Source organism: Oncorhynchus mykiss, chromosome 6, assembly GCF_057628025.1.
Source record: "Oncorhynchus mykiss isolate SJ-2025 chromosome 6, ASM5762802v1, whole genome shotgun sequence".
NCBI classification, from domain to species: domain Eukaryota; kingdom Metazoa; phylum Chordata; class Actinopteri; order Salmoniformes; family Salmonidae; genus Oncorhynchus; species Oncorhynchus mykiss.
The window spans coordinates 73,210,149-73,235,538 of NC_143027.1; the positions used below are offsets into that span (position 1 = coordinate 73,210,149).

At 44.4% G+C, this 25,390-nt stretch overlaps 1 protein-coding gene across 51 annotated transcripts in view; it reads left to right on the forward strand.

Annotated features, from left to right (window-relative positions):
- The window catches only part of LOC100136290 (SOX-LZ), a 200,174-nt gene extending 176,821 nt beyond the window's left edge, over positions 1-23,353 (forward strand). For 29 of the 51 annotated variants that reach the window (XM_036979115.2, XM_090236762.1, XM_090236763.1 and 26 more), the window contains 4 exons: positions 4,091-4,196; positions 14,371-14,613; positions 16,044-16,260; positions 17,375-23,353. In XM_036979115.2, the coding sequence (XP_036835010.1) occupies positions 4,091-4,196; positions 14,371-14,613; positions 16,044-16,260; positions 17,375-17,687 (879 nt within the window). In that variant the 3' untranslated portion in view covers positions 17,688-23,353. 51 annotated transcript variants of the gene reach the window in all.
- The last annotated feature ends 2,037 nt before the right edge of the window (positions 23,354-25,390 follow it).

Genomic DNA, 25,390 nt, shown 5'->3' on the forward strand with positions numbered 1-25,390 from the left:
TATGCACCTGGGAAACCGAAAAAAGGAAATGACCAAACTCCAAGGTTTACGCACCTGTCCTGCGTGACTTTCGTCAAGTGAAGCTTTTCAGTATCTTACAGAAGCAGTCCCTTTAACAGAAGAATAGTGGAGGACTTCTCTACTTTTTTTCACTTAAATCTAGACAATGTTTTCAGCTGTCCTTAATACCGGACCTTAAACAGGCTCTAACAATCCTTATTATCTTACAGTTGTATGGAGCAGACAATCCAAGGCCATATGGTGGTGGCCAGGCTATTTATAAAGGAGAGGGGCAGGAGTGGAGCGGCAGTATGATGCGTAAATATAGGGTAGACACAGGCACAATGCACAGGGCCTCCTGCCACTCTCTGCCTCTTCTTCTGCTTTCTTTACCACTGCCTCTAGCTGCTTCTGCCAGGGCTGCCCAGGCCCAGGAGACGCCCTGTGGCTGTGGGCAGAGAAGCGGGCCTCCTGCACATGTTCTGTGGCCAGGCAGATTAAAGCCCTCTTCACAGTGCTGACATGGGCCTTCTCGGGTTCCACACTTCTCCAATGCTAAGCTAAGAAGTTCCACTGACTCTGCCATCCCTCGCCCTGCTCTGTTCTCTATGGCTATGGAATGACTTCACCGGGCAGCCATTTGCTATCGAACAAAATATGTTTGTAACCAAATTTGAGACAAAAAGAGCACTGGGCAGGGCAGAGGAGATTATTGTGGGTGGCTTTTTTTCCACTTGAGCTTGGAGCGCGTCGCTATAATTTGAGATGTGGGATGAAGGCTGCATGCTGAACTCATTTGAGGGAAGGACCGCTCGCTCGCCAGAGGCCATGTTCAGAATGGGAGGGGAACAACTTGTACCATTATATATTTTGTATTCTCTCTCTCTGCCCCTCTCTCATGTTCTCTGTTCTTCATTCCCTGCCTCTCCTTCACTTGTGCATTTATTCTGTCAAGTTTAAAAAAAATCTTTCCCCCTTTCACTCCCTGCATCTCTCTCTCTCTTTTTCTCTTTCTCTCTCTCTTTTTCTCTTTCTCTCTCCCTCTCTATTTTTCTCTCTCCCTCTCTCTCCATTTGCTGAAGCTATGTGCTCTTGCCATCCTCACTACTGTACATTATAAATGTCCTGTATAGTGGGCATGCAGCAGGCAGGCGGTGGTGAGCATACTGTACCGTCTCTCTGGACGGACGGAGGGCCATCGTCCCTGGATACCACCGCATGTCCTTCTGTGCCAGAGTGATCAGTAAAAATTTCATGACATCATAAAATAATAAAAATGCCATTAATTTATCACAGCACTTGATGCAGGGGTAGTAAAGTAGCATTAGTTCACTGAATATTTTCAAGCCTTGAAACAAAAAGCCTGATGTTGTGCATATAATTTATCCCCATTATTTTAACTGTAATTCTAATGCATGGACATAAATGATAAAGGTTATAAGCAATAAGTATATAAAACATACTGTATAAAATGTAATAGATATTCATTGTAGCATATTGCACATATTTAGTCTAATGTTCATTAGCATTGCCAACACAGGGAAAGAGAAAGTCATATTTGTACAATGTTTAATAACCTTGTAGTTGACATACAGTACTGTCCAGCTACAGTAGAGTACAGTAGAGTACAGCAGAGTACTTAAGAATACAGTAACTCACATTAGACAACACATCCTAAATCAACCTGTTATAGGCCAATGTAACAATGATTGCTGATGTATCATCAGACTGTACAGAGTTCTATTATATTTAATGATGTGGAGGTAATAAGGGTTTAATTCAATAAGCAGACTTGTTCAACACTGGCCCCAGCTGACTGGTGCGGTAGCTGATCTTCCCTCTGTGTGATCACTGGGACTTTGTGGTGGAGAAAGGAGAAGTTTAGCGCTGAGCTAGTTGTTAATGAAAGTCTTTGATGGATGGCTCTTGTTACTCATCCCCTCAGCCCAACATGATGCTTAATGATCATGAGTTTATAAAAGGCCTTGATTGATCAGGAGGGGCCAGTGGAGTGCAGGGGGGGTGGGGGGGGGGGGATAGTAGACGGCTAATTTATTACACAGTTCCCCCAGAATGCTGAGTCCTCCCAGGCTCTCCCAGCAGAGAGGAGAGGACTGTCCATGTAGCATCCCATCCTAGGCCGCCATTGCCCATCTGACTAATCGCACATCCGTCAATTTGTCATCGGGCTGCTAGCCTCTTTCATTAAGTGCAATAATATGGCTGGGTGATGAATACAGCAGTGTGTGTCGCTTCACACGGAGCGTGGCGCTGGGAAGGCATGGCGCTCTATCTTATCTTTACAAAGCGCCTTCTGCCCAGCGGGGACCAGCGCATATGTCATAATTAGAAAACACTTAAGTTAGCAAAGCCAAGGCAGATAGGCAGCCTCTAATCACAGGCCATAAGCAGGTGGTGGTTAATTGTAGATCAGAATCACTCAGATGTTGATACATAATGATGGCTCCTTGAAGCATGATGGTAAATTGCAGCACTCTCACTGTCTTTCACACACAGAGACACACACAGATACACACAGGGACACACACAGAGAGACATACTCTCTCTTTTTGAGGAATAGTTCTTGAATAAATAAAATGCCTCAGGATGATGGAGAAGACTTGAAGTGGAATTCAAATGTCTCAATTTGTCTTCTTGTCATCCTTTTCAGGTCTTACTGGCCAATCAAAGGGAAACTGAAAGAGGAAAAACATTTCAGTAAATTGACAATGGATTTTTTTTTGACAATCAAATGTTTTTTCTCTCTGAGAAATGAATGAACAACTGTCTGTTTTCTTCTGGAAGTAATGCTTTTGATCAGGATGTTCTATGAAACTAAATCAAACAGCATTGTATTGCAGGTGATGTTCTGTATTAACCTCCAGTGACTGAAGTGTAATGGTACATGATATTTTCTCTGATAGGAGAGAGGTATACAAGCTCCCATGTGGGTGGAAAACAAGAACACAAACAAAAGAGTGAAAGCCCAGAGAACGGTGAAAGATTAATGTGTGTGTTGGTGTCGGTGTCTGTGTGTGTGGCAGGGGAGCTGTTAGCATTGTATAGGGAGCCCACCTGAGTGTCTGTACAAACTGCGTGTGACAGGCAACCTCAGAAAAGACACAGGAAGAGGAGGGGTACACATAGAGCACCTTTGGCAAAGATGGAATGCTCACCCTGGGAGTAAAACAAACTCTCTCGGCTGAACCCTGGCCACATGCCTGCTTTTAGTGTCTTCCTAGGCGAATCCGAGGGGGAGAGATTATTTGTGTCATGCCGAGTCAAAGTGTCCATCTCCTACTTGAGTCTTTAGAGAGGAAGACAGCCCTGTGCTAATGCCCTGTGCATTCACTGCTGAACTAGGTCATTTAACAATGGAGCGAGCAGCAGTCGGCACTCTCCCCCTGCATAATACATTAAGTGTAATGTGCAGCAACTATTCAGAGGGCCCCGAAAGCTGTTATTTTATTCTGTAAATGCACACGGACATGACGTTTAACATTGTCACAGGCGAGCTGAATGAACGGGTTTCATTGTGCGTCAAGTACAACATGATGCCAAGTTTAATCTGAGCATAAAGCGACATGACAAAAGGGAGAACGCGGTGTGTTCTATAAAGCATGAGCCCTGAATACGGGATGGCTGCTGAGCTCTGGGCGCTAGCACCAGACAGACAGGGGGATGTACAGCAAAGATTACAGAGGGAAAACCTGAGCGCTGCAAAGAGAGGGCCCCAGTCCCTATTGTGTGCTCGGGATCACAAAGTGTTCCTCTGTAACTCTATTTACAGCACCCCTGGCTCCTACTGTCTCTACCTCCCTCCCTCCTGTCAGACATTATAGCATCTGCTGAATGCAGGCAGGAATGATAAAGGCAAGCTGAATCCACGTCCATCATGTCAAAGGAGCGCCTCTACAATAGAGCTAGCAGTTATTTCAAAGAAATACTGTGTTTCAGAAATGACTCATTCAGTTATTCTATTGATCAGCTATTCTCTTGATATGGAAAGAGATGTACTGTATATGCAGCAGTTTGTTCAGGTTCCTCATTGTCTCTCTCTCTCTTTCCTCTCTGTTTCTGTGTACTGTAGGAGCGGGCACACTTTGAGAGCCTTGGTCACCATCTTAGCAAACTGGGCGAGGATGGCAAAATTGGCCACAGAGTCATCGACCTCACCAGGCCAGAGGATCTGGATGGTAAGTACAGACTTCTCACCTATAGTTGTCCCTTTTCCCATGCTGAAAAGCCATCCAGTCAGTTCTGTGTAACAGTGAATTATTCAGACTGCTGCCTGCATTCTCCCCCCCCCCCCCCCCCCCCCAGTGCACAGTGTGTTCCCATAGTGGACCAGAGAGAGGTGAGGGCTGCCAGAGCAGTAGACCAGGGGGAGCTGGGTTGGGGGGATAGTGGTGTTTGAAGGCGCACACCGCTCCCTGGTTTTCACAGGTAGGTGAGGGAAGGACAGGGTGCCTGAGGACAAAGCTGGCCCTTCTCCAGGCCTGGCCCCGGCAGCCGCTGCGCTTGTTTGAGGTCCTGGGCACAGAGGTGTAAATTCGTGTAGCACCCGTGTGACAAAGCGTCATCTCCCTTTGTGGGCCTGGAGAGTAAACAGTGGCGAGGAATGCCTCGATGCGCCAATGTTTGTCTGACGTAAATATTTGTGTCAGTTTCCATGGCACTTCAGAGCCCCGAGCAGAGGGAAAATGAATCAGGCTCACCTTTAATAGCTGCAACATTCTCAAGATGGAGGGAGAGATATTTCTCAGGACAATACAAGAGCACTCGCCTCTTTAAGATCCCTTCTAAACGCCCTTTTAAAACATTTCCCACCAATTTCCCCATTTCCCAACATTCCCAACAAAATAATTACAACACACAACGTTTCACAAATTGTATGGTCTACCTCACATAAACCTGCTTGTTGACAAAGTCAAAGAACTGAAACATGAATGATTTATCTTGTCTGCTTTCACATCACACCCATAAATTCAGGATTAGAGGTGCAGTTAGTGGCCATAGAGGGATAGTTCCCACGTCGTCAACCGCAGCAGACTCTCCCACCCCTCTGGCCCTTAGGGCAGATGTTCTCTAGGTCCCCAGCCTCTCCCAGTTACCCCAGTGGGAACCTTTCTTCTGCGGCTACTGTGGAGTCAGGACAGGAGCAAGGCGCACACCAGCCCCTGTCGTCAGGGATCAGTTGTGCCCTTTTATGTCCTGTGCAGGGCAGAGGGAAAGGCTAGCGCCAGATGCCTCTGGGAAGTGAGTTCGCAGCGGGCTGTGGATTAGGAGGAGGCAGGGAGGAGAGGAGAGGCAGGGCCCACGGAGGTCCTCTTCCCAGGGGGAGAGAGAGAGTGGTGGCTAGAAGCCAGAGACATGCACATAGCTCACCAACACAGTCACCATTTCATCTATCTCCACAAATATATCTGTCTGTTTCAACAGCACCACCAGATGAATGATGTGAACAGGGTTTTAACATGATGCCCACCACAATAAAGCCTCTTTTTATAACCGCAATCTGTTTACTTTGGAGAACAAGATCCGTGTTTACTTTTGAGGTTCTTATTTGGAGGCATTATGTTGAGCAAATCTAAGAAAAGAGATGTTTACTATGAGAATGGATAGGATATAACAATTATAATAAGATTATTATTATTTACTTTAATTATTTGCCATTTCCAAACAATTCATAGCTGTCAACAGCATTTTCAACCGCTTACCCGGTTGAGTGATTCCTTGAGGGAGAGCCAGGTACCACATGTAAATATGGTTCATTATTTTAAAGCAGGGACTTTTTGTCCTGCAACACGGTATTCCACAGCAGCGTACTCCACAGAGTGTACTGCAGACACCTTTCTGCTCCCCAGCATGAGGAAAACTACTGCTAGTGTCTGAATATACCTGACCAGGCTGTAGCTGCTACCTAGTGACTGTAGGTCTGACAGGTCAGGGGTCAATTTCCCTGCAGAGGAGAAACGGTGTTATTCAGAAGACCACTGTACAGCAGGCCTCGCTGCAGTTCACAGAAAGCTTTATGATGCTTAAACTAATATTTGCAAAGCATGCAGCAACCAAATGAACAGCTGCCAAAGTTCTAGTGAGGAACATTGGAAAACAGTGGCATGGTATGGGAATAGATAGAATTTACTTCATTTTGGAAAGCCACGAGCCACATGCATCAGCTCACCACAAAGTCATTAGGTATTTTTAAGCTCAGATGAAAAACATGAACAAATACCACAAAAGGCCTCAACCCAGCCTCTTTGTTCATTCACATATAGCTTGGAAGAAGTAGAATGACACGCGGGTTGTGTGTTTGTCTAACGTTCCGCCGCCAGAGAGGGTCCTGGGAGAACAAAGGGGGCGTTGAGAGATGCAGGGAGGCAGGAAACAGAGTTCATCTGAACACACAGCACAATATCAGCCAAGGAGAAATAAGCAAGGCAGCTTGGCTAAGTGGAAATAGGCTAATAGGCTTCTTATGGGGTAGGAGGAACAGTAGTGTTGTACTTTTGTTGTACAGTAACAGACAGTGTTGTTGTGTTTATTTGCCTTGGTAGCTCAGAGCTGTTGTTCAGTTTATTATCAGATGATTGTTTTGAGAGGTTCATGTTGTTGTTTTCCTTCCTAACCAGAGGTTCATGTTGTTGTTTTCCTTCCTAACCAGAGGTTCATGTTGTTGTTTTCCTTCCTAACCAGAGGTTCATGTTGTTGTTTTCCTTCCTAACCAGAGGTTCATGTTGTTGTTTTCCTTCCTAATCAGAGGTTCATGTTGTTGTTTTCCTTCCTAACCAGAGGTTCATGTTGTTGTTTTCCTTCCTAACCAGAGGTTCATGTTGTTGTTTTCCTTCCTAACCAGAGGTTAATGTTGTTGTTTTCCTTCCTAATCAGAGGTTCATGGGAATTATAGGCTGACTTGTATTGTATTGAATAGCCCCATAGGAGGCTATGTGTTCGAGTTTCAAACTAGGTGGTTTAGACATGAGACCATATCAGTTACAACTGTAATATATTAGCTCAATAAGGGTGTCCCTTTTTGAAGTTGGTTGATTCCCAAAACATTGAATTCAAATGTTTTTTTATGAAGGGATAAAACATTACATTTGCAAACGTTTACTTGATTCAGACAATTCCCTTTATACAGTTCACGTTTGATTCCCAATAGTTCTGTTTTAATCATATAGGACTATCCCTTGGAGACTAGCGTGCGTGTGCCTGTGTGCCTGTGTGTGTCATTCCCATAGTCTGTTAGGACGGGAAGTTGGTTTTGCATGTTGTTGAGGGCCCAGAGACTGCATGTCAGCCCAGGTTGCCCAGGTTTTATTGATTCATTTTGGAATAGTGAGATGTGAACAGGAATGCACCTTGCCCCACTTTAAGGCTGATGGCATGCAAGAGGAGATGGAGGAGACAAAAGTAAGAGCTATACTGTGGCATGCAAGTGCTAACATGTCAGCTGTTAGTTCCTTTACACACACATAGAAATGGAAGAATTCAAAGCATCCAACTGGCATGTTATTGTTTAATTAGAGGACTATGAACCACGGCTTGAATAGAGGCACCGAGCACTGCATATCTGTCCATACACTGCATGTGTCATATCTGTCCATACACTGCATGTTTCATATTTGTCCATACACTGCATGTTTCATATCTGTCCATACACTGCATGTGTCATATCTGTCCATACACTGCATGTGTCATATTTGTCCATACACTGCATGTGTCATATCTGTACATACACTGCATGTGTCATATTTGTCCATACACTGCATGTGTCATATCTGTCCATACACTGCATGTGTCATATTTGTCCATACACTGCATGTGTCATATCTGTCCATACACTGCATGTGTCATATCTGTCCATACACTGCATGTGTCATATCTGTCCATGCATTGCATGTGGGCTGATCCCCTCCCTTGGAGGGAGAGGCCCTATTGTCAGCAGTAAATACCTTTAGTGAGAGGTGTTTGATTTGATCCCACTGGGCGGAGCAAGGAGGGCTTGGCAGGTTGGAGTGATTGTTGCCTGCTCACTGAGGCAGACCCTCCTGAGCAGATTCCGGGGTGACAGTCGGTGTTGCCCTCACCCGGTCTCTCTGTCCCTCTCTCTCCCTACCCCCCCTTCTCTCTCTCTCCTTCTCTCTCTCCCTCTATGTCGCCCTCTCTCTGCCTCTATCCCCTTTCTCTCTCCTTCCTTCTCTCTCTCTCTCTCTCTCTCTCCCTCTCTCTCTCTCTCTCTCTCTCTCTCTCTCTATCCCTATCCCCCCTTCTCTCTCTCCCTCTCTCTCTATCCCCCCTCCTTCTCTCCATCGCTCTCCCTCACTGTCTCTCTCCCTCACTCTCTCTCTCTCTCTCTCTCTCTCTCTCTCTCTCATGCTGCTCATCTTCAGTGTCTGTGGGACAGACAAATTAAAAGCAGATTCTCATATCACTCTGTCACATTGAGCTGCAGGCCTCGTGAATCACAATCAATTCGATTAAGCAGCCTTCCCCTGTTCCCCCTCGCCCCCCTTCCCAGCCCCAACCCTGGGGGTTGCCCTGTCACTGCTAAACATCTGTATTTATTTACACAATCACACACCTAACTAACTGCTTCCCCAACGTGCCGCTCCCCGCAAAAAAAAAATCAATTAATGCTTGTTTGTAAATGTCAGAACAGTGTTGGGTGTTTTATTGGAGAGAAAACAGCATTGTTGTAAATTGCATGTTACCGTTGTGGGGTGATGCTTGGTGAGCTTTAGGCCCTGCTGCTGCTGCCAGCTCCCTCGGTGGCTGCTGCTGCTTCTGATTAGGACACATCATGATAACCATGCAGGGCCAATGAGGGGGGGCAGGGACCTCCCATGTGACCATACACAAGCACTGTGGCAGAGACGGATGCGGTCCTTTGTCCCAATGGATTGGTAGCATCTAGCAGCTCTTAGCAACCTCCTTCTAGCCCAGGGTCAGGCTCATTTCTGCTCCCAGCTCAAAGTCCCAACACTGACAGACAGAGCCCTGAGTCTGGTTCTGAATCTGGGTCTGCTTAGCCCGTCAACACTCCGTTCCACACTCACACAAAGCCACCAGGATGTTATAATACTGTTTAGAGGAGCCATAGATTTCCCTTTCATGGCCTGCTGGTGCAGATACGAACTGGAGAAGAAGTGCTCCTCCTCGTCTTCCGCCTGGCGAACCAGAACCCAGGGCTTCACGGGCCTCATCTCTAATGAACTGATTGAAGTGGTTTGTTTCCTGGTGCTGGTGTCAGGGTGGCGGGCCGTGTTGTGTCCCCCTCCTCGTAAGAGGCTCACCTCTGCCCGTATGCATGCATGCCAGTATATAAATTGCTGAATCAGTGTCAGTGGCAGAGTAATGGCACGGGGGGCATCGTAAATTAGAGCGAGTGATCCCAAGGCGCAGACACTGGCTGTCGTGTCTGAGTGAGCACTACGCTCCTGCCCTAATGAATACCTTCATCTGGCCCGGCAGTCAGCAGATTGGCCTACGTTGATGGATACTGTCAGCCCCACGCCACACCACATTTCATTGCACAATAAACATGGCTGTCAAAACCAAACAAAGTGAAATCAATTCATCCTGTACAGTGAGTGCGTGCTAAATGAAATGAATGTACTGTGGGGACGGTGACAGCAGAGGTAGTGTATTATTCCTGAATCCTGACGGCGTAAAGCAGGGAGGTAAAGACATACAATGGGGCAAAAAAGTATTTAGTCAGCCACTAATTGTGCAAGTTCTCCTACTTAAAAAGATGAGAGAGGCCTGTAATTTTCTTCATAGGTACACTTCAACTATGACAGACAAAATGAGGAGAAAAAAAAATCCAGAAAATCACATTGTAGAATTTTTTATGAATTTATTTGCAAATTATGGTGGAAAATAAGTATTTGGTCACCTACAAACACGCAAGATCTCTGGCTCTCACAGACCTGTAACTTCTTCTTTAAGAGGCTCCTCTGTCTTCCACTCGTTACCTGTATTAATGGCACCTGTTTGAACTTGTTATCAGTATAAAAGACACCTGTCCACAACCTCAAACAGTCACACTCCAAACTCCACTATGGCCAAGACCAAAGAGCTGTCAAAGGACACCAGAAACAAAATTGTAGACCTGCACCACGCTGGGAAGACTGAATCTGCAATAGGTAAGCAGCTTGGTTTGAAGAAATCAACTGTGGGAGCAATTATTAGGAAATGGAAGACATACAAGACCACTGATAATCTCCCTCGATCTGGGGCTCCACGCAAGATCTCACCCCGTGGGGTCAAAATGATCACAAGAACGGTGAGCAAAAATCCCAGAACCACACGGGGGGATCTAGTGAATGACCTGCAGAGAGCTGGGACCAAAGTAACAAAGCCTACCATCAGTAACACACTACGCCGCCAGGGACTCAAATTCTGCAGTGCCAGACGTGTCCCCCTGCTTAAGCCAGTACATGTCCAGGCCCGTCTGAAGTTTGCTAGAGAGCATTTGGATGATCCAGAAGAAGATTGGGAGAATGTCATATGGTCAGATGAAACCAAAATAGAACTTTTTGGTAAAAACTCAACTCGTCGTGTTTGGAGGACAAAGAATGCTGAATTGCATCCAAAGAACACCATACCTACTGTGAAGCATGGGGGTGGAAACATCATGCTTTGGGGCTGTTTTTCTGCAAAGGGACCAGGCAGGATTTCTGATCCGTGTAAAGGAAAGAATGAATGGGGCCATGTATCGTGAGATTTTGAGTGAAAACCTCCTTCCATCAGCAAGGGCATTGAAGATGAAACGTGGCTGGGTCTTTCAGCATGACAATGATCCCAAACACACCGCCAGGGCAACGAAGGAGTGGCTTCGTAATAAGCATTTCAAGGTCCTGGAGTGGCCTAGCCAGTCTCCAGATCTCAACCCCATAGAAAATCTTTGGAGAGAGTTGAAAGTCCGTGTTGCCCAGCAACAGCCCTAAAACTTCACTGCTCTAGAGGAGATCTGCATGGAGGAATGGGCCAAAATACCAGCAACAGTGAGTGAAAACCTTGTGAAGACTTACAGAAAAAGTTTGACCTCTGTCATTGTCATGGTTATATAACAAAGTATTGAGATAAACTTTTGTTATTGACCAAATACTTATTTTCCACCATAATTTACAAATAAATTCATAAAAAATCCTACAATGTGATTTTCTGGATTTTTTCCCCCTCATTTTGCCTGTCATAGTTGAAGTGTACCTATGATGAAAATTGCTGGCCTCTCTGATCTTTTTAAGTGGGAGAACTTGCACAATTGGTGGCTGACTAAATACTTTTTTGCCCCACTGTATATACTTCTCTCAACCAGGCACGTGTACAGGTATGTGTGTGTTAAAGGGGATATTTCGAGATTTTTTTTACAATGATGCCTTTTATCTACTTCCCCAGAGTCAGATGGACTAGTGGATACCATTTGAATGTCTCTGTGTCCAGTAGGAAGGAAGTTAAAGGTAGTTTCGCGAGCCAATGCTAACTAGCGTTAGCTAGCAGATACCCATGGACATCCAGTCATTACGTTAGCAATTGTGCTAGCGCTAGTTAGCAACTTCCTTCAAACTGCACGCAGAGGCATCCACAAGTTCATCTGATTCTGGGGAAGTAGATAAGGGGCATTGCCAAAATCCTGAAGTATTCCTTTAAGGAGAGATAGTAGGTGTGAGAGGGTTTTTTGTCTTGTGTGTCTGTTGAGAAATAGGCTGGGCTCTAGAAGAGCTTGTTGACCAGGGTCTCTCCCCAGGGCTCTGAAGGAGGATGATCATATGAACAGTATGGTGCAGGCCAGTCTGAGCCAGTCTATATCCATCAATGCACAGTGCAGAGTAGGCAGATGAGAGCGGGTCTGACCGTCAGATGCCTGATATGACTGTGGCTCTGAGAATGTTGCCTGGCGGAGGCTAAATGACAAGAGCTGAGTCCCCAGGGCTCTGGCTGATGTACCGTGACGGTGTGAAGAGGCAAATTGCACTGGCCTCCCAGATAAAGGGAAGCTTTTCTGGATCATAAATGTGTCGGTATGACTGTTAAACATGAGCTGGTGTAAATGGACTTGGAGGCCCTATATGGAGGCACAGCCCAGCGGGGGCCTGGGAGAATAAGGCCTCCTGCTGGACGTTCGGACCCCAGCCTAAGTCCCCCCTGAGTCCCAGCCAAGCCTCAGCCGAGTCCCAGGCCTCGCTCCTAGAGATCAGGCCTACCACCACAGGAACCACCACAGGAACTCCATCCCCTTATCAGTCTGGACATGGCTGTCCACCCCCAGCCCAGCATGATGTGTGTGTGTGTGTGTGTGTGTGTGTGTGTGTGTGTGTGTGTGTGTGTGTGTGTGTGTGTGTGTGTGTGTGTGTGTGTGTGTGTGTGTGTGTGTGTGTGTGTGTGTGTGTGTGTGTGTGTGTGTGTGCGTGTGTGTGCGCATGTGTGTTGTCTCTCACCTGCTGTTTCCTTAAACAGTCTCCTATAGATAGTTAAAGCTCTATCTAACGTTGAGCCAGTCCTGTTCTCTCCATGTCTTACTTCAGGGCGTATCTCTGTACTGTGCTGAACAGAGCCAGTGAATGAGTCTGTGGATAGTGAATTAATCACAGAGAAGCGCTACACTCCATTACTCATTAACAGTTGGATTTTGTTGATCAACTGAAATAATACTAGAAATCAAAGTGCAGGTAACGTGTGCCAAGATGGAGGGCTAGTAGAAGATCCTAATGAGAACACTTCACATGTGGATAATGAAATATGCATGAGTCATCCTAAGCTTTCCTTTCCAGATTTTGGATCATTAAAGATGGATGGTAGCATATGGAAAGCTTTTTTTGTCTTATTTTTCAAGTCTTGTTTATCAACATGTTTTTGTTTGTTTAAATATTCATACGGCTTTTATTTAATTCTTTCACATCTTACATATAAAAGGAAGCAAATGGGAGGGGGCTTAAGAAGAAGAATGTTATATTAAGCACTTGGCAGAGTCTCTTCCCTCCTTGATTGTATTTTTCTTAGAAGGACTGCCTCACGCTCCATATTTGTTATTTAGCTTGGCATTCGTGCTTGTTTTAAAGAAACTTCTGGAACTTCAGTTTGAAACGTATGGGGCTGAATATAGAAGTGTGAATGCTTGTCGAGCCCCAGACAAAATATTTAACAGGCATTTAAGTCATGGTTCTCTTCTTTTGGGTTTGGATATGTGTTGATCCGTAGGGTGGCTCCCCTACTCTCACAATGTCCCCTTGTTCTACATTCAAAATATGCTCGTCAAATCCAGTTGTCAGAGCCAGTCTGGTCCAGTGGAAAGGAACCTTGAGAACTCAATTTCCTTCACCTTGTAGTGTAGCACCAACCCTACCTCTGGTCTGGTCTCAGTCCAGCACCAACCCTACCTCTGGTCTGGTCTCAGTCCAGTACCAACCCTAGCCCTGGTCTGGTCTCAGTCTAGCACCAACCCTACCCTACCTCTGGTCTGGTCTCAGTCCAGCACCAACCCTACCCTACCCCTGGTCTGGTCTCAGTCCATCTCCAGCACCAACCCTACCCTATCCCTGGTCTGGTCTCAGTCCAGCCCCAGCACCAGCACCAACCCTACCTCTGGTCTGTTCTCAGTCCAGCACCAACCCTACCCTATCCCTGGTCTGATCTCAGTTCAGCTCCAGCACCAACCCTACCCTACCCCTGGTCTGGTCTCAGTCCAGCACCAACACTACCCTACCCCTGATCTGGTCTCAGTCCAGCCCCATCACCAACCCATCCCTACCCCTGGTCTGGTCTCAGTCCAGCACCAACCCTACCCCTGGTCTGGTCTCAGTCCATCCCCAGCACCAACTCTACCTCTGGTTTGGTCTCAGTCCAGCTCCAGCACCAACCCTACCCTACCCTACCCTACCTCTGGTCTGGTCTCAGTCCAGTACCAACCCCACCTCTGGTCTGGTCTCAGTCCAGCACCAACCCTACCCTACCCCTGGTCTGGTCTCAGTCCATCTCCAGCACCAACCCTACCTCTGGTCTGGTCTCAGTCCAGCCCCAGCACCAACCCTACCCTACCCCTGGTCTGGTCTCAGTCCAGCACCAACCCTACCCTACCCCTGGTCTGGTCTCAGTCCAGCACCAACCCTACCCTACCCCTGGTCTGGTCTCAGTCCAGCACCAACACTACCCCTGGTCTGTTCTCAGTCCAGCCCCGTCACCAACCCTACCCTACCCCTGCTCTAGTTGGATCCCAGTCCAGCCCCAGTCTCAGCCCCAGTCTCAGTCTCAGTAGTAGTGATGACAGCCCATTGGGTATGGGGGGTTGAACGTGGCTCGTGGCAGTTGATTAATTGCTCGCCTCGCTCTCTCTTCTCCTTCTTGTTCCTACTCTGGTGTTTCCAGGGTGGAAAGCTCTGAATGGCTCTGGTACCGGAGCAGATAAACCACAACAGTATTATTGTTGGCCTACAGGAGGTGCCAGCACAGCCGAGGCACGGGTCTACAGAGAAGCCCGGGGGAGGAACAGCAACGAGCCCCACATCAAGAGACCCATGAACGCCTTCATGGTGTGGGCCAAAGATGAGCGCCGCAAGATCCTCCAAGCCTTCCCAGACATGCACAACTCCAACATCAGCAAGATCCTGGGTAAGCCTTTTTACTTTCTCTCTCTCTCTTCCAGCCATACCTCTCTCCTTCATCCAGCCATTACAGAGTCTGTTACAGTCTGTTAGCCTTCCTGTGTTAGATTATGTTAAAAAAAAACAGACCAAGTTGGAAGGAACAGGATCGGATTTGGTCAGAAAGTCAGGAAACTGGCATGAAAAAAAAAATGAAAATATATATTTTTTATAGGTTTGCTGGAATTAGCATTCTTAGGGTTGTCAATGGGAATTTTGTCTCCTCCACAGACGCTGACAAAACAGTTCTTATAGGCTTGATACAATCAGTTTATTATTCAATTATGTTGTAGGCTTTTGTTAAAATTAAATGTTCCCTATTAAGCACAATTAATTGAAACCATAGCAAAAGCCCAAAAGCGTCTTCCCTTTTGAAAAGCCTGGTGTAGTGTAATCCTCCTCAACAGCCCCCCCCCCCCCCCACACTCTCTCTCGCTCTCTCTCTCTCTCTCTCCCACAAATCTCCCCTCAGCTGGGTATAAACACTAGGCTGTTTGGCTGTTGGCAATAGTGATAAACGTGTAGTGTTTAAACCACTATGTTAACAACAAGAAGAAACAGAACGCCATTCATGAAACAGTGGAACACTGTGGAGGCAAATTGCCTGGCGGACAGAATCAAATACGTTACTGTTGGTGATGTGAGACCCAGCAGTCTGGCGGTCCAGAGCTGAAATCTACAGTCGTTCATTGATATGTAGAAAATATTTTTCACCGTATAAAAAAGTCAGGTTTTTCCAACTGCACATTTGATTCAGACATGGTATAACTTAAAACCTTTGTAACAGTTTTAATCTCTTAATGGCTTTTATGCTCATTTAGGTGTGTTTAATTAATCTAGTGTGCTCTGTGCCCGCTGAAGCCCACTGTGGTTAATACCTGTCTATGTGGACATAAACATTTGTAGCCCGGTACCAGTGGGAGTGGGGGGTGAGGCGGGGGTGGCGTGTTGTCTGATTCTCCACAGTGGCTCAATCAGCCCTGGCTTACAGATGGATTTACCACCATGTCACTGCCGTCAGTGTTTGTCATGAAAAATGACAGTGGTTAAATGGGTCTCGTCCCCACTGCACTGAGAGTCCATAGATCACAGCTTTTAAAAGTGGCGTCACCCAGGCAGGAGCAGGACACACTAGAGATCAGCTAGAGACTATTTACAGGCCTGGTGTAGTTTCTGTTAACTCACCCACAGCCCAGCCACTGGCTTTATGGGTTTACATGGTTACTACAGAGACCACCAAATAATATACTGTATCCACAATGGAATCTCCTATTTGCATTGATATATCTATTAATTCTTATTAACTAATTTTTCCAAAGTCCTTTTTACACCTCTGTAGTGAAAATGTACGTTCAAAGTGTATGTTTTACTGATATCTGTGTGTCTGCTGTGTTACAGGCTCTCGCTGGAAGTCTATGACCAACCAGGAGAAGCAGCCGTTCTATGAGGAGCAGGCCCGTCTCAGTAAGATCCACCTGGAGAAGTACCCCAACTACAAGTACAAGCCCCGGCCCAAGAGGACCTGCATCATCGACGGGAAGAAGCTGCGCATCGGCGAGTACAAGCAGATGATGCGCTCGCGACGGCAAGAGATGAGGCAGTTCTTCACTGTGGGGTAGGTGCACAGTGAAGAACGCCAGGCTTAGAGCACAGGCGCGACACACACACACGTAGACACACAGCTAAATGACTATTCTGAAATCAGTTGGCTTTTTGCCTGAGAACAGACTCTCTCTTCACTGTGCTTACACTAAAGATTGTTGTAGTGTGTCTGTAACTTGTCACACTAAGCCCCTGACCTTCGAATCAACTCATTTTATCAACTCGTTAAATCATGTATGTTATACAGCCCTCAGAATAGATGAATAACGTTTTGACTACTTTCCCTTTTCCGTAAAAAAGAAAACGTGTTGTTTTTTTCTCCACGTGTAGTGATGACGGTGGTGATAGTTCGTCGTAGGCAATTTCCAACCGGTTTGCGGAGCATTAATGAAACCCCAAGTCAAACACATTTCCTCATCCACTTTACTGTCAAGTGTTTTTTAATAGTAGTGATTTATCAATTTGAGACAATAGCCGACAGCTATAGCAGAGAAAGAGATGCCGACAGTATTACAAGATATAAAGCATAAGTATAGGTTTACAGAGGGCTGGAGGGCAGCTGTCTGGAGTTTAACTTCTTAATTTACTGTGTGTGGTCAGTAAGGAGAAGGCTTCTCCAGGTGTTCCCTCATCACCCGTAAGCTATACGATCACTGGAGTATCAATCACTGCTAAAACACCAGATGAGAGAGAGAGAGAGAGAGAGAGCGCACTAACCACCAATCGGCTTTATGTTACCAATAAACTGGGTGCCGTTTCAGAACGACTCAGAACGGTGCTTTCTGGACAACTGTTCTCCCAAATCATTTTCACAGAACCATTGGCTGAGAACACACCTCTGTGGAGAACAGTTAATCCAGCTAGCTCTCTCAGTTTAAGTGCTGAAGTGGAGGTGTCTTTAGGGTTGTCTCGAGCAGCACACACACTGTCAGCATTCTTTCCATTTGCTCATCCCATGTGATTCTAATTGTTTTCCTTTATATATATTTGAAGTAAAGCCTTTTTACTTCAAATAACACAGAACTGATATTGTTAAGAGAATTAAGTCTGGATTATAACGATGAAACAGGAACAAACTTGCCTAATAGTCTCTCTCTCTCTCACTGTCCTTCGTTTTCTCCCTACAGGCAGCAACCGCAGATCCCCATCAGCACCAGCGCCGGCGTGGTCTACCCTGGGGCCATAACCATGGCAACGACCACACCCTCCCCTCACATGACGTCGGAGTGCTCCAGCGCCTCAGCAAGCCCGGAGCCGGCCATTCCCGTCATCCAGAGCACCTACAACATGAAGATAGAGCCCAGTGCCATGTTAACCAATGACCCCATCATCAACAGAGAGGTAGATGAGATGGACATGTATGAGGACTTTGACGAGGAGCCCAAATCGGACTACAGCAGTGAGACTGAGACACTGGAGCCCATCGTCAGCGCCAACTGAGGCCTCTCAACACCTGAGCCGGGACATACACACATTCGTACTGGAGAACCATCCCCAGGGCGGAAGACTGACTGAAGGAGGAGAAACAGAAGAACAAAAAAATGCAGAACAAAAATAAATGGTTCTGTTGATGCATCATTTAGGAGCCTGCATGCATATGTGGCTCCGTCAGAATCAACAGCTAAAGGTCTTAAATGTTTCTTACAGTGTGTGAAGCAGTTTGGGTTAGTTCCTTTTGTTTTTTATTATCTCATCGTTTATTTTGAGTGTTTTCTTCATGGACATTTACACAATTAGGTTATTGCCCGTACAACTTTGGATGACAGGACTTGAAATGTACCGTTTGATATGAACCCATAATTCTTACAGTCTTACTTTTTTTCTTATGATATATATATATTATTTTTTTCTCTTCAGTTAAATGCTTTTAATAGATTTCATTACTGTTTTTGATGGGAGTTATATATTCTCACTCAGGTATGCTGTGCCAGCCAACAGCTTGTGAATGTTTTAAATCTGAATTTATTTCAAACTATTTAGAAAACAAAATATTTGGAAATTCATGTTAACTAAAAACAAACAAACAGAACAATTCCACAATTCTGGGACATAATCAGACTCCCTTATTATTAATTGTATTAGTATTATCATTATTATAATTATTATTGGTATTATTAACATACTGTACAATTTTGTGCAGATGTGCCAAACGTTTCAAGGTTTTTATCTCTTAAATAATTTGTTTGAGTCTCGGGGGAGAGACTCGAGTCTCAGACAATCTCTTAGTGTGGCTTCAAAATCCAGTTTCTTTATATACCTTCTATATTGAAACCCTCAGGAATCTGGAGACAGTGTGCTGTGTCTAGGGCAGGAACAGGAAGTGATGCAATAGCTTCAGGTGTGGTTGTTCATAATGGCAGCTGTTCTCCATGGAGACCAATGCGGTGACCAACAGGCCCTTCTCTCCCTGTCCCTCTCCAGCTCATGTCACCAGCCCAGTCTAACACAGAGCACTATAACACTCCCCTCACACTCTCTGCTCATTCTTCAACTCAGTCTTACCAAGTTCTTAATCAGAGTGATTGTAATCAGGCCAGAATTCCAAGGGGCCAAAGGCATCCAATCTGTGGGATTGGAAAGGCAGCGAAAGGCAGCTTTGGGGGCATTATAATCACAAATTGTTGTTTTACAATGTGTAGCTACAGTACATTGGGTTAAACACTTTAGCCCCTACTGGGGCGGCAATTTGGTCTTAACATTTTTTTATTTTTTTTATTTTTTTTTAATCTTAAGTATTTTTTCGACATTGTAAATCTTAAATTGACACGGGAAGGTCTTAAAGCAGAGTTAACTACTGCAGCAGTCTTAAGAGAAGAGGCAGTGTGTGAGGGAATAACATTGTGTTTTTATTAAAGGAGGGTTACAGACAAGGTATTACATTCTAACAAGTCATATTAAACACAACAGTATTTCATAAGCCACACCAGAGCTGTGATGGTGATTCTCTACATTCATGCACTTAGATATTAACACTTACTACTTCATTTTTCAACTGAGTTAATATGTTATATTGAACAAAATGTTTGTTGTTTTATAATGGCCAGTTGCCTATTTTACATAAAGTTAAATGTAAGTATTTTAGAGCAATTGAAAATGCACTTCTGTATTTTATTTACATACAGACAATGAGTATGAAATATAACACAATCAATCAGCTCTTAATCTTGTGACAATCAGTCACAAACTGAAAGTCCTTTACCTCTTGAATGGTCCTTTTACCATTTGAACAGATCCCAGGTTGTTACCTATGGAGAAACAGCTAGAGATGGCCAGCAGTCAAGGCCTTACTGTCCATAATGTAGCCCTCCTACAGGCCAGAAGGACTAAGTGCCTCCCTCTCTGCCCTGCCCTGTCTCGACCCCTTCCCATGGCAACCCCCACACCCAGGGGGTGCCATCTGGCTCAGAGTGGCAGGCAGCGCTATGCTGGGGAGAGGAGAGAGGGGGAACAATAAGGACGGGGCACGTAGCGCTTATTGTGCTCTCCATCAAAGCACAGACAGTGAGGCTCCCACCCCGTCTCCCGCCCTGGCCCAACCACTAGGCGCTGGCGAGCAGATGGAACAAGTACATCAAGCTGTGGGGGATTACTAAAATGACTGACGAGTGGGTATCATCTCAAATGCAGCATTATTAATGCATGAGCCCGGCTATTCTCCTCCCGTGCCCTTGAACCTGTCCATTTCAGACCAAGCCCAGAGGTTTAAAATGATCTAAATGGCTGGTCACCAGCGCTGGCTGTCTACATGGCCAGGACTCCCTCCTACTGCTGGTCACTGCATTACTCTCCCAGGTCTAATTGATACAGATGGCTCTTTAGTACTTAAAATTTTTCTCGACCCATTCAGAGCTGGCTTTTATTGTGTTGTGTCTACGTTTGAAGCATTTATCTTAAGTCTTAGAAGTTTTTAAGCACCTCATTATTAATTTCCATTTCAGTTTCTTTTTATTTTTTTGGTTGGTTGGTTTCTTTGTTGCTATTGTTGTTTTAAGGTACAATGCTTTTTTCTAGGATTTCCTCCCATACACAAACCTAAACGGATTTCCCTCCAGGTCAACATGTCTTGGTTTTTAAGCTGTTACTTCTGTTTTCTGGTTGATTGGTTGATTTGTACGTGATTTGTACATATTTCTATGTCCATGCCAAACCAATTCAGTGGGCTGGTAGTTAAAAAAGGACTGTTGATAGGACTGAAACTTGACTGCGCTTGTATAACAAACAAAACAAAAAAAACGATGAACTTATATCTCGCAAGGAGACAATGTTTCATAAGTGTTATAAGCACTGGATATAAATTGTATTTTTATCAATTCTGACTAATGTGAAGCTGTTGTACCAGAAAAAAATCTGAATGAACAAAAGTCCCGATGAGTTGGACTCGTGGGCTCATTCTCACAGTTACCAGATTTGAATCATTTTTCAGTCGTCTTGTTTTGTTTATTTATGCAAAGACATGTGTAGTGAATGAACACTTTGTCTAAGCTCCAGGGCCACCAAGGGGAGAGAGACAGCGCGCGAGAGAGACTGAGTAGTAAACTCGACAGAAGGCTTGCATAGTAACTGGTTAGCTGAGAAACACCGGATTTCAGACACACATTTTATTGGTCACATATGTTTTGTTTTGTATATTGTATTTGAAGCTATATAGTGAGAATATACATTTTATTGTATTTATTAGCCACTGTTGGCTCTAAAATTGTCAGTAGAACATAATGAAAGGACAATCAGAGAGAAAAAAAATATGTTTAATGAATTGGAGCTTCATTTTTCAATAAATTCACCATTTCATTATAGATTTTATTGTAAATACAACATAGGAAATATAATTATATTTTTGTTCATAAGTACTTAGTGAAGTATAAGTTATGTATTTGGCTGTTCTTTTTTTCTTCCCTTTTTACATCAGTGTATGTTGATCCATGTTCTTAAAACTGACAGGTCATTGTACGTCATGTAGATTCTGATTATTTCTCCCAGTTGAAGAGAGCAGTATTGGACGGTTGAGAGAGCAGTATTGGACGGTTGAAGAGAGCAGTATTGGACGGTTGAGAGAGCAGTATTGGACGGTTGAGAGAGCAGTATTGGACGGTTGAAGAGAGCAGTATTGGACAGAGCTGTAGCTGAGATAGACAGACAGGCCCCTTCTTGCTAGCGTTTCAATGACCTCCCTCAGACAATTCAAGGAGCCAATCAAAACCCAAGCCGTACTCCTTAGCCTTAGACATTAAGGACAAACATTCTTTTTTATAAATAACTTCATTTGTATCTAATTACATGCAAAGCCGGTACAAATAAAGTACTCTGTATCTTTCATAGGGACAGTGCTAAAATTCATCTGAACAACAAGCCGTTAAGATGCATATGTTTTTATTATACAACTTGCGTTTGCAATCATGACTCAATCCTAGCGACATACCTTATGACTTGTGTTTTGTGTTTTTCACAGCCCTCAGTGGTTATACTGTTATGTGCCAAATTTGAACGGAGGGGTTGACAGTTGCATAAATGAATAGCTACATTTTAATTGCACATCTGCATGCATTTGTTACATTTAAAATTAGAATGACCCAAGAGGATTTTATTCATTGGCAATTTTACACAAGTTCTTGGGGATCTGAAAATGAAGGGAGTGTGCAAATATTTATTAGTTTTAACGTGGCACAATGCAGAGCCACTTGTGTGTATTCTAGGCCTATACTCTTTTTGTCCTTTTCTATGTGTTGCTGACCTTTTTAAAGGTAGCCCATCCAGCCATCAGCAAAGTGTAGTCATGACCTTTTCTATGTGTTGCTGACCTTTTTAAAGGTAGCCAATCCAGCCATCAGCAAAGTGTAGTCATGACCTTTTCTATGTGTTGCTGACCTTTTTAAAGGTAGCCAATCCAGCCATCAGCAAAGTGTAGTCATGACCTTTTCTATGTGTTGCTGACCTTTTTAAAGGTAGCCAATCCAGCCATCAGCAAAGTGTAATCATGACCTTTTCTATTAATCCATCTGTCTCTCAGCCATGTAAATGCGAACAAAATTCAACAATTGAAGACAAAGCTTGTATGCTGTTTCAATAACTTAACTGTAATTATTTTTTTTCTGTCATTGAACTTTGTGATGTATATGGTGGGAATGTTCTCTGTGTTAATTTAATTAGCACAATTCACTGACATGCTGGACTGACATGCTAGCTGCTGTTCAGGAGTGTAACATTTGCTGTTGGGGACAACTTATAGAGTTGTCAATGGTACTTTGCTTTCTAGATTCATTTTTTGTCTCTCAAGCAACACTGTGTGTGGCTCTTCTGTCGCTGGGGCTGTTGCTGTTTTGAAACCGCTGGCAGACTGATACAGTTTTCTGCGTAGAAATCAATTTCTTGGCAGGTACCTAGGCCCATGGCAGGTATTGTTTGGGCGTAACTAGAGAAAATGATATAGTGTCTGTTGCTGCTTTGAAAAAAAGTTTTAATTCTGAAAATGTAAATAGTTTATCATAATATCTTGTACAGTCCAGTGTAAAGTTTTTAATTGAACTTAAAAAAAGGTTGCCATCACATTTGTGTTCACTTTCTTCTTCATACAGTACAAAAGGACAGCTACGTGCTGAGGATATTATTGTTAAAATAAAAAAAGGAAAAGGTACTAAAATATTTTATTTTGCTTGGCTTCAAAATGTAAACCAGCAAGTCTTTGGTTTCCATGTGCAGTATTGACGTGAGGTAAACTTAAGGTGAAATAATTCTACAGTGGTATGTATTGGAGACCAGTCTCCTCTGTGTTGGTAGTATTAATACACTATATCAAATAAAATACACCAGATGACTGACACATTTGGGTGTATCTAGGCACCTTAGTAATGTGTGCAAATATCTAGGCTGTGTTCCCCACAGGATGCATTCAGGCATATTGTAATGTAACATCATCTTTCTATATGTACTCAATCCATTGATGTAACAAGGCAGGAGTGGGTTGTTTAACTGCCTGTTTAAGCTCATTTACCTCAAGAGTTTCCTCCTTTTGCGTAAAAGAGTAAGAAATTGTGTGACAAAGTCTCACCATCACTCCCATATTTTGTACTGCTGTTGACACTTACAAATTAAAGAGACATTTTGTTTTAAGATCCAAGTCTCTATTTTGTTGTTGTTGTGCATTGATTGTCCATTGATTTCTCATGCAAAAACTACATTGATTTCTCATGATTTTCTACTGCAGTGTGGGATTGCATTTTTTAAGGACAATTATTTACCTAAGGTGGCCCATAAGTCATAGTTTATCATTAGAATGGGTGCCACAAACTTATTTTCACATTAACTAATGGTAGAGATTACATTATAGTATGGTGTCCATTTTCGGACATCCTCAACCTCATGCCTAAAATATCATATGTTACTCAAACAAAGCAATACATTTATGCTTATTACCTTTCGTCTCAAGACAATGATGTTATTTTCTGAAACCCTGCAGCATCCCAGCCCTTCCACCCAATGAGAAGAGACCATTAGGGAGACAGAGAAAGCATGCAGTAAAGGTGTGTAGAGGACCTGTGACCTATCGCACAGGTAGACATTCAGAGGGCAAGGCCCAGTGTGTGTGCTCCTGCAGCCAGACACAGACAGGTTTATGTGCCAAGCAGGGCCTGAGGAAAGGTCAGGCAGAGAGCGATCAACTCAGACGACGTGTGGTCATTCATCTCCTTGGATCCCTGCCATCCATGGCTCATCATCATTTTGCTAGGCCTAGGGTTGAGGGTAACAAGATGGAGTCATTTTTAGGCAAGGTTTCAGGAAACAACAGCCTTTGAGAGGTGTTTGATTCCAAGACAATTAACAACACTGTGGTCTTATATTTATTTTGAGATGACGTTTTTGATATACACTACAGTTGTCATTGTTTCAAGTTGATATACACATGCAGTCATTTCTCTGCTGCCATAAACAGTCTCTCTTTCCATTCACAAAAAAACTATTTGCAGTTATGGTGAGTGATATATCAGGGCTGTAAATAAAACACATATCCATGGTGTATACGGTTCAGCAGGGAGGAAAGCTGCTTTTCCTTTCTTCAAACCTCTGTTTGCTGGAGTAAAAAAATATATACAAATAAATGTTCTGGAGCAGGAGCCATTTCCAAACATTTTGGAAAACCATTTAAGTGTCTTTTGTTTTCTTCATCAATATTTTTTTGTCTTTTACCAGTGTGCTGCCTGTGAGCTGTCTTCCTGTGAGCTGTCTTCCTGTGAGCGGTCTTCCTGAGAGCTGTCTTCCTGAGAGCTGTCTTCCTGTGAGCTGTCTTCCTGAGAGCTGTCTTCCTGTGAGCTGTCTTCCTGAGAGCTGTCTTCCTGAGAGCTGTCTTCCTGAGAGCTGTCTTCCTGTGAGCTGTCTTCATGTGAGCTGTCTTCCTGAGAGCTGTCTTCCTGAGAGCTGTCTTCCTGAGAGCTGTCTTCCTGAGAGCTGTCTTCCTGTGAGCTGTCTTCCTGAGAGCCGTCTTCCTGTGAGCTGTCTTCCTGAAAGCTGTCTTCCTGAGAGCTGTCTTCCTGTGAGCTGTCTTCCTGTGAGCTGTCTTCCTGAGAGCTGTCTTCCTGAGAGCTGTCTTCCTGTGAGCTGTCTTCCTGAGAGCTGTCTTCCTGTGAGCTGTCTTCCTGAGAGCTGTCTTCCTGTGAGCTGTCTTCCTGAGAGCTGTCTTCCTGTGAGCTGTCTTCCTGAGAGCTGTCTTCCTGAGAGCTGTCCTCCTGAGAGCTGTCTTCCTGAGAGCTGTCTTCCTGAGAGCGTAAAAGCCCCAGTTTAAATGCAGTATGTATAATAGACGCCTCTGTCAGCTCTCTCCAGCAGAAGCGCCCAGCGGTAGATGGAAAATTAGACATATACCGCTGCACAATAAATCTTATAGTAATTCTCCAAGCTTGCATTACGAATAATGGCCAGGAGAAAGGCCTGTGCTTTGTGTATTTCTCTTTAAGTTACTGTGCATGGGTGTGTAGGCGTACAACATTAAAATGATACTGGGCCTGTGACATTTTAATCTTGAGTGAAAGACAATAATTCTCATTTCCTCCGGCCCATATTTTTTATCTTCGATGTGCCATACTTTTTTCTACGCTTGCCAGATGGGAGAAGGGGGTCGGAGTGGGGGTGGTAGTGGTGGTGGTGGGGGGGGGGGG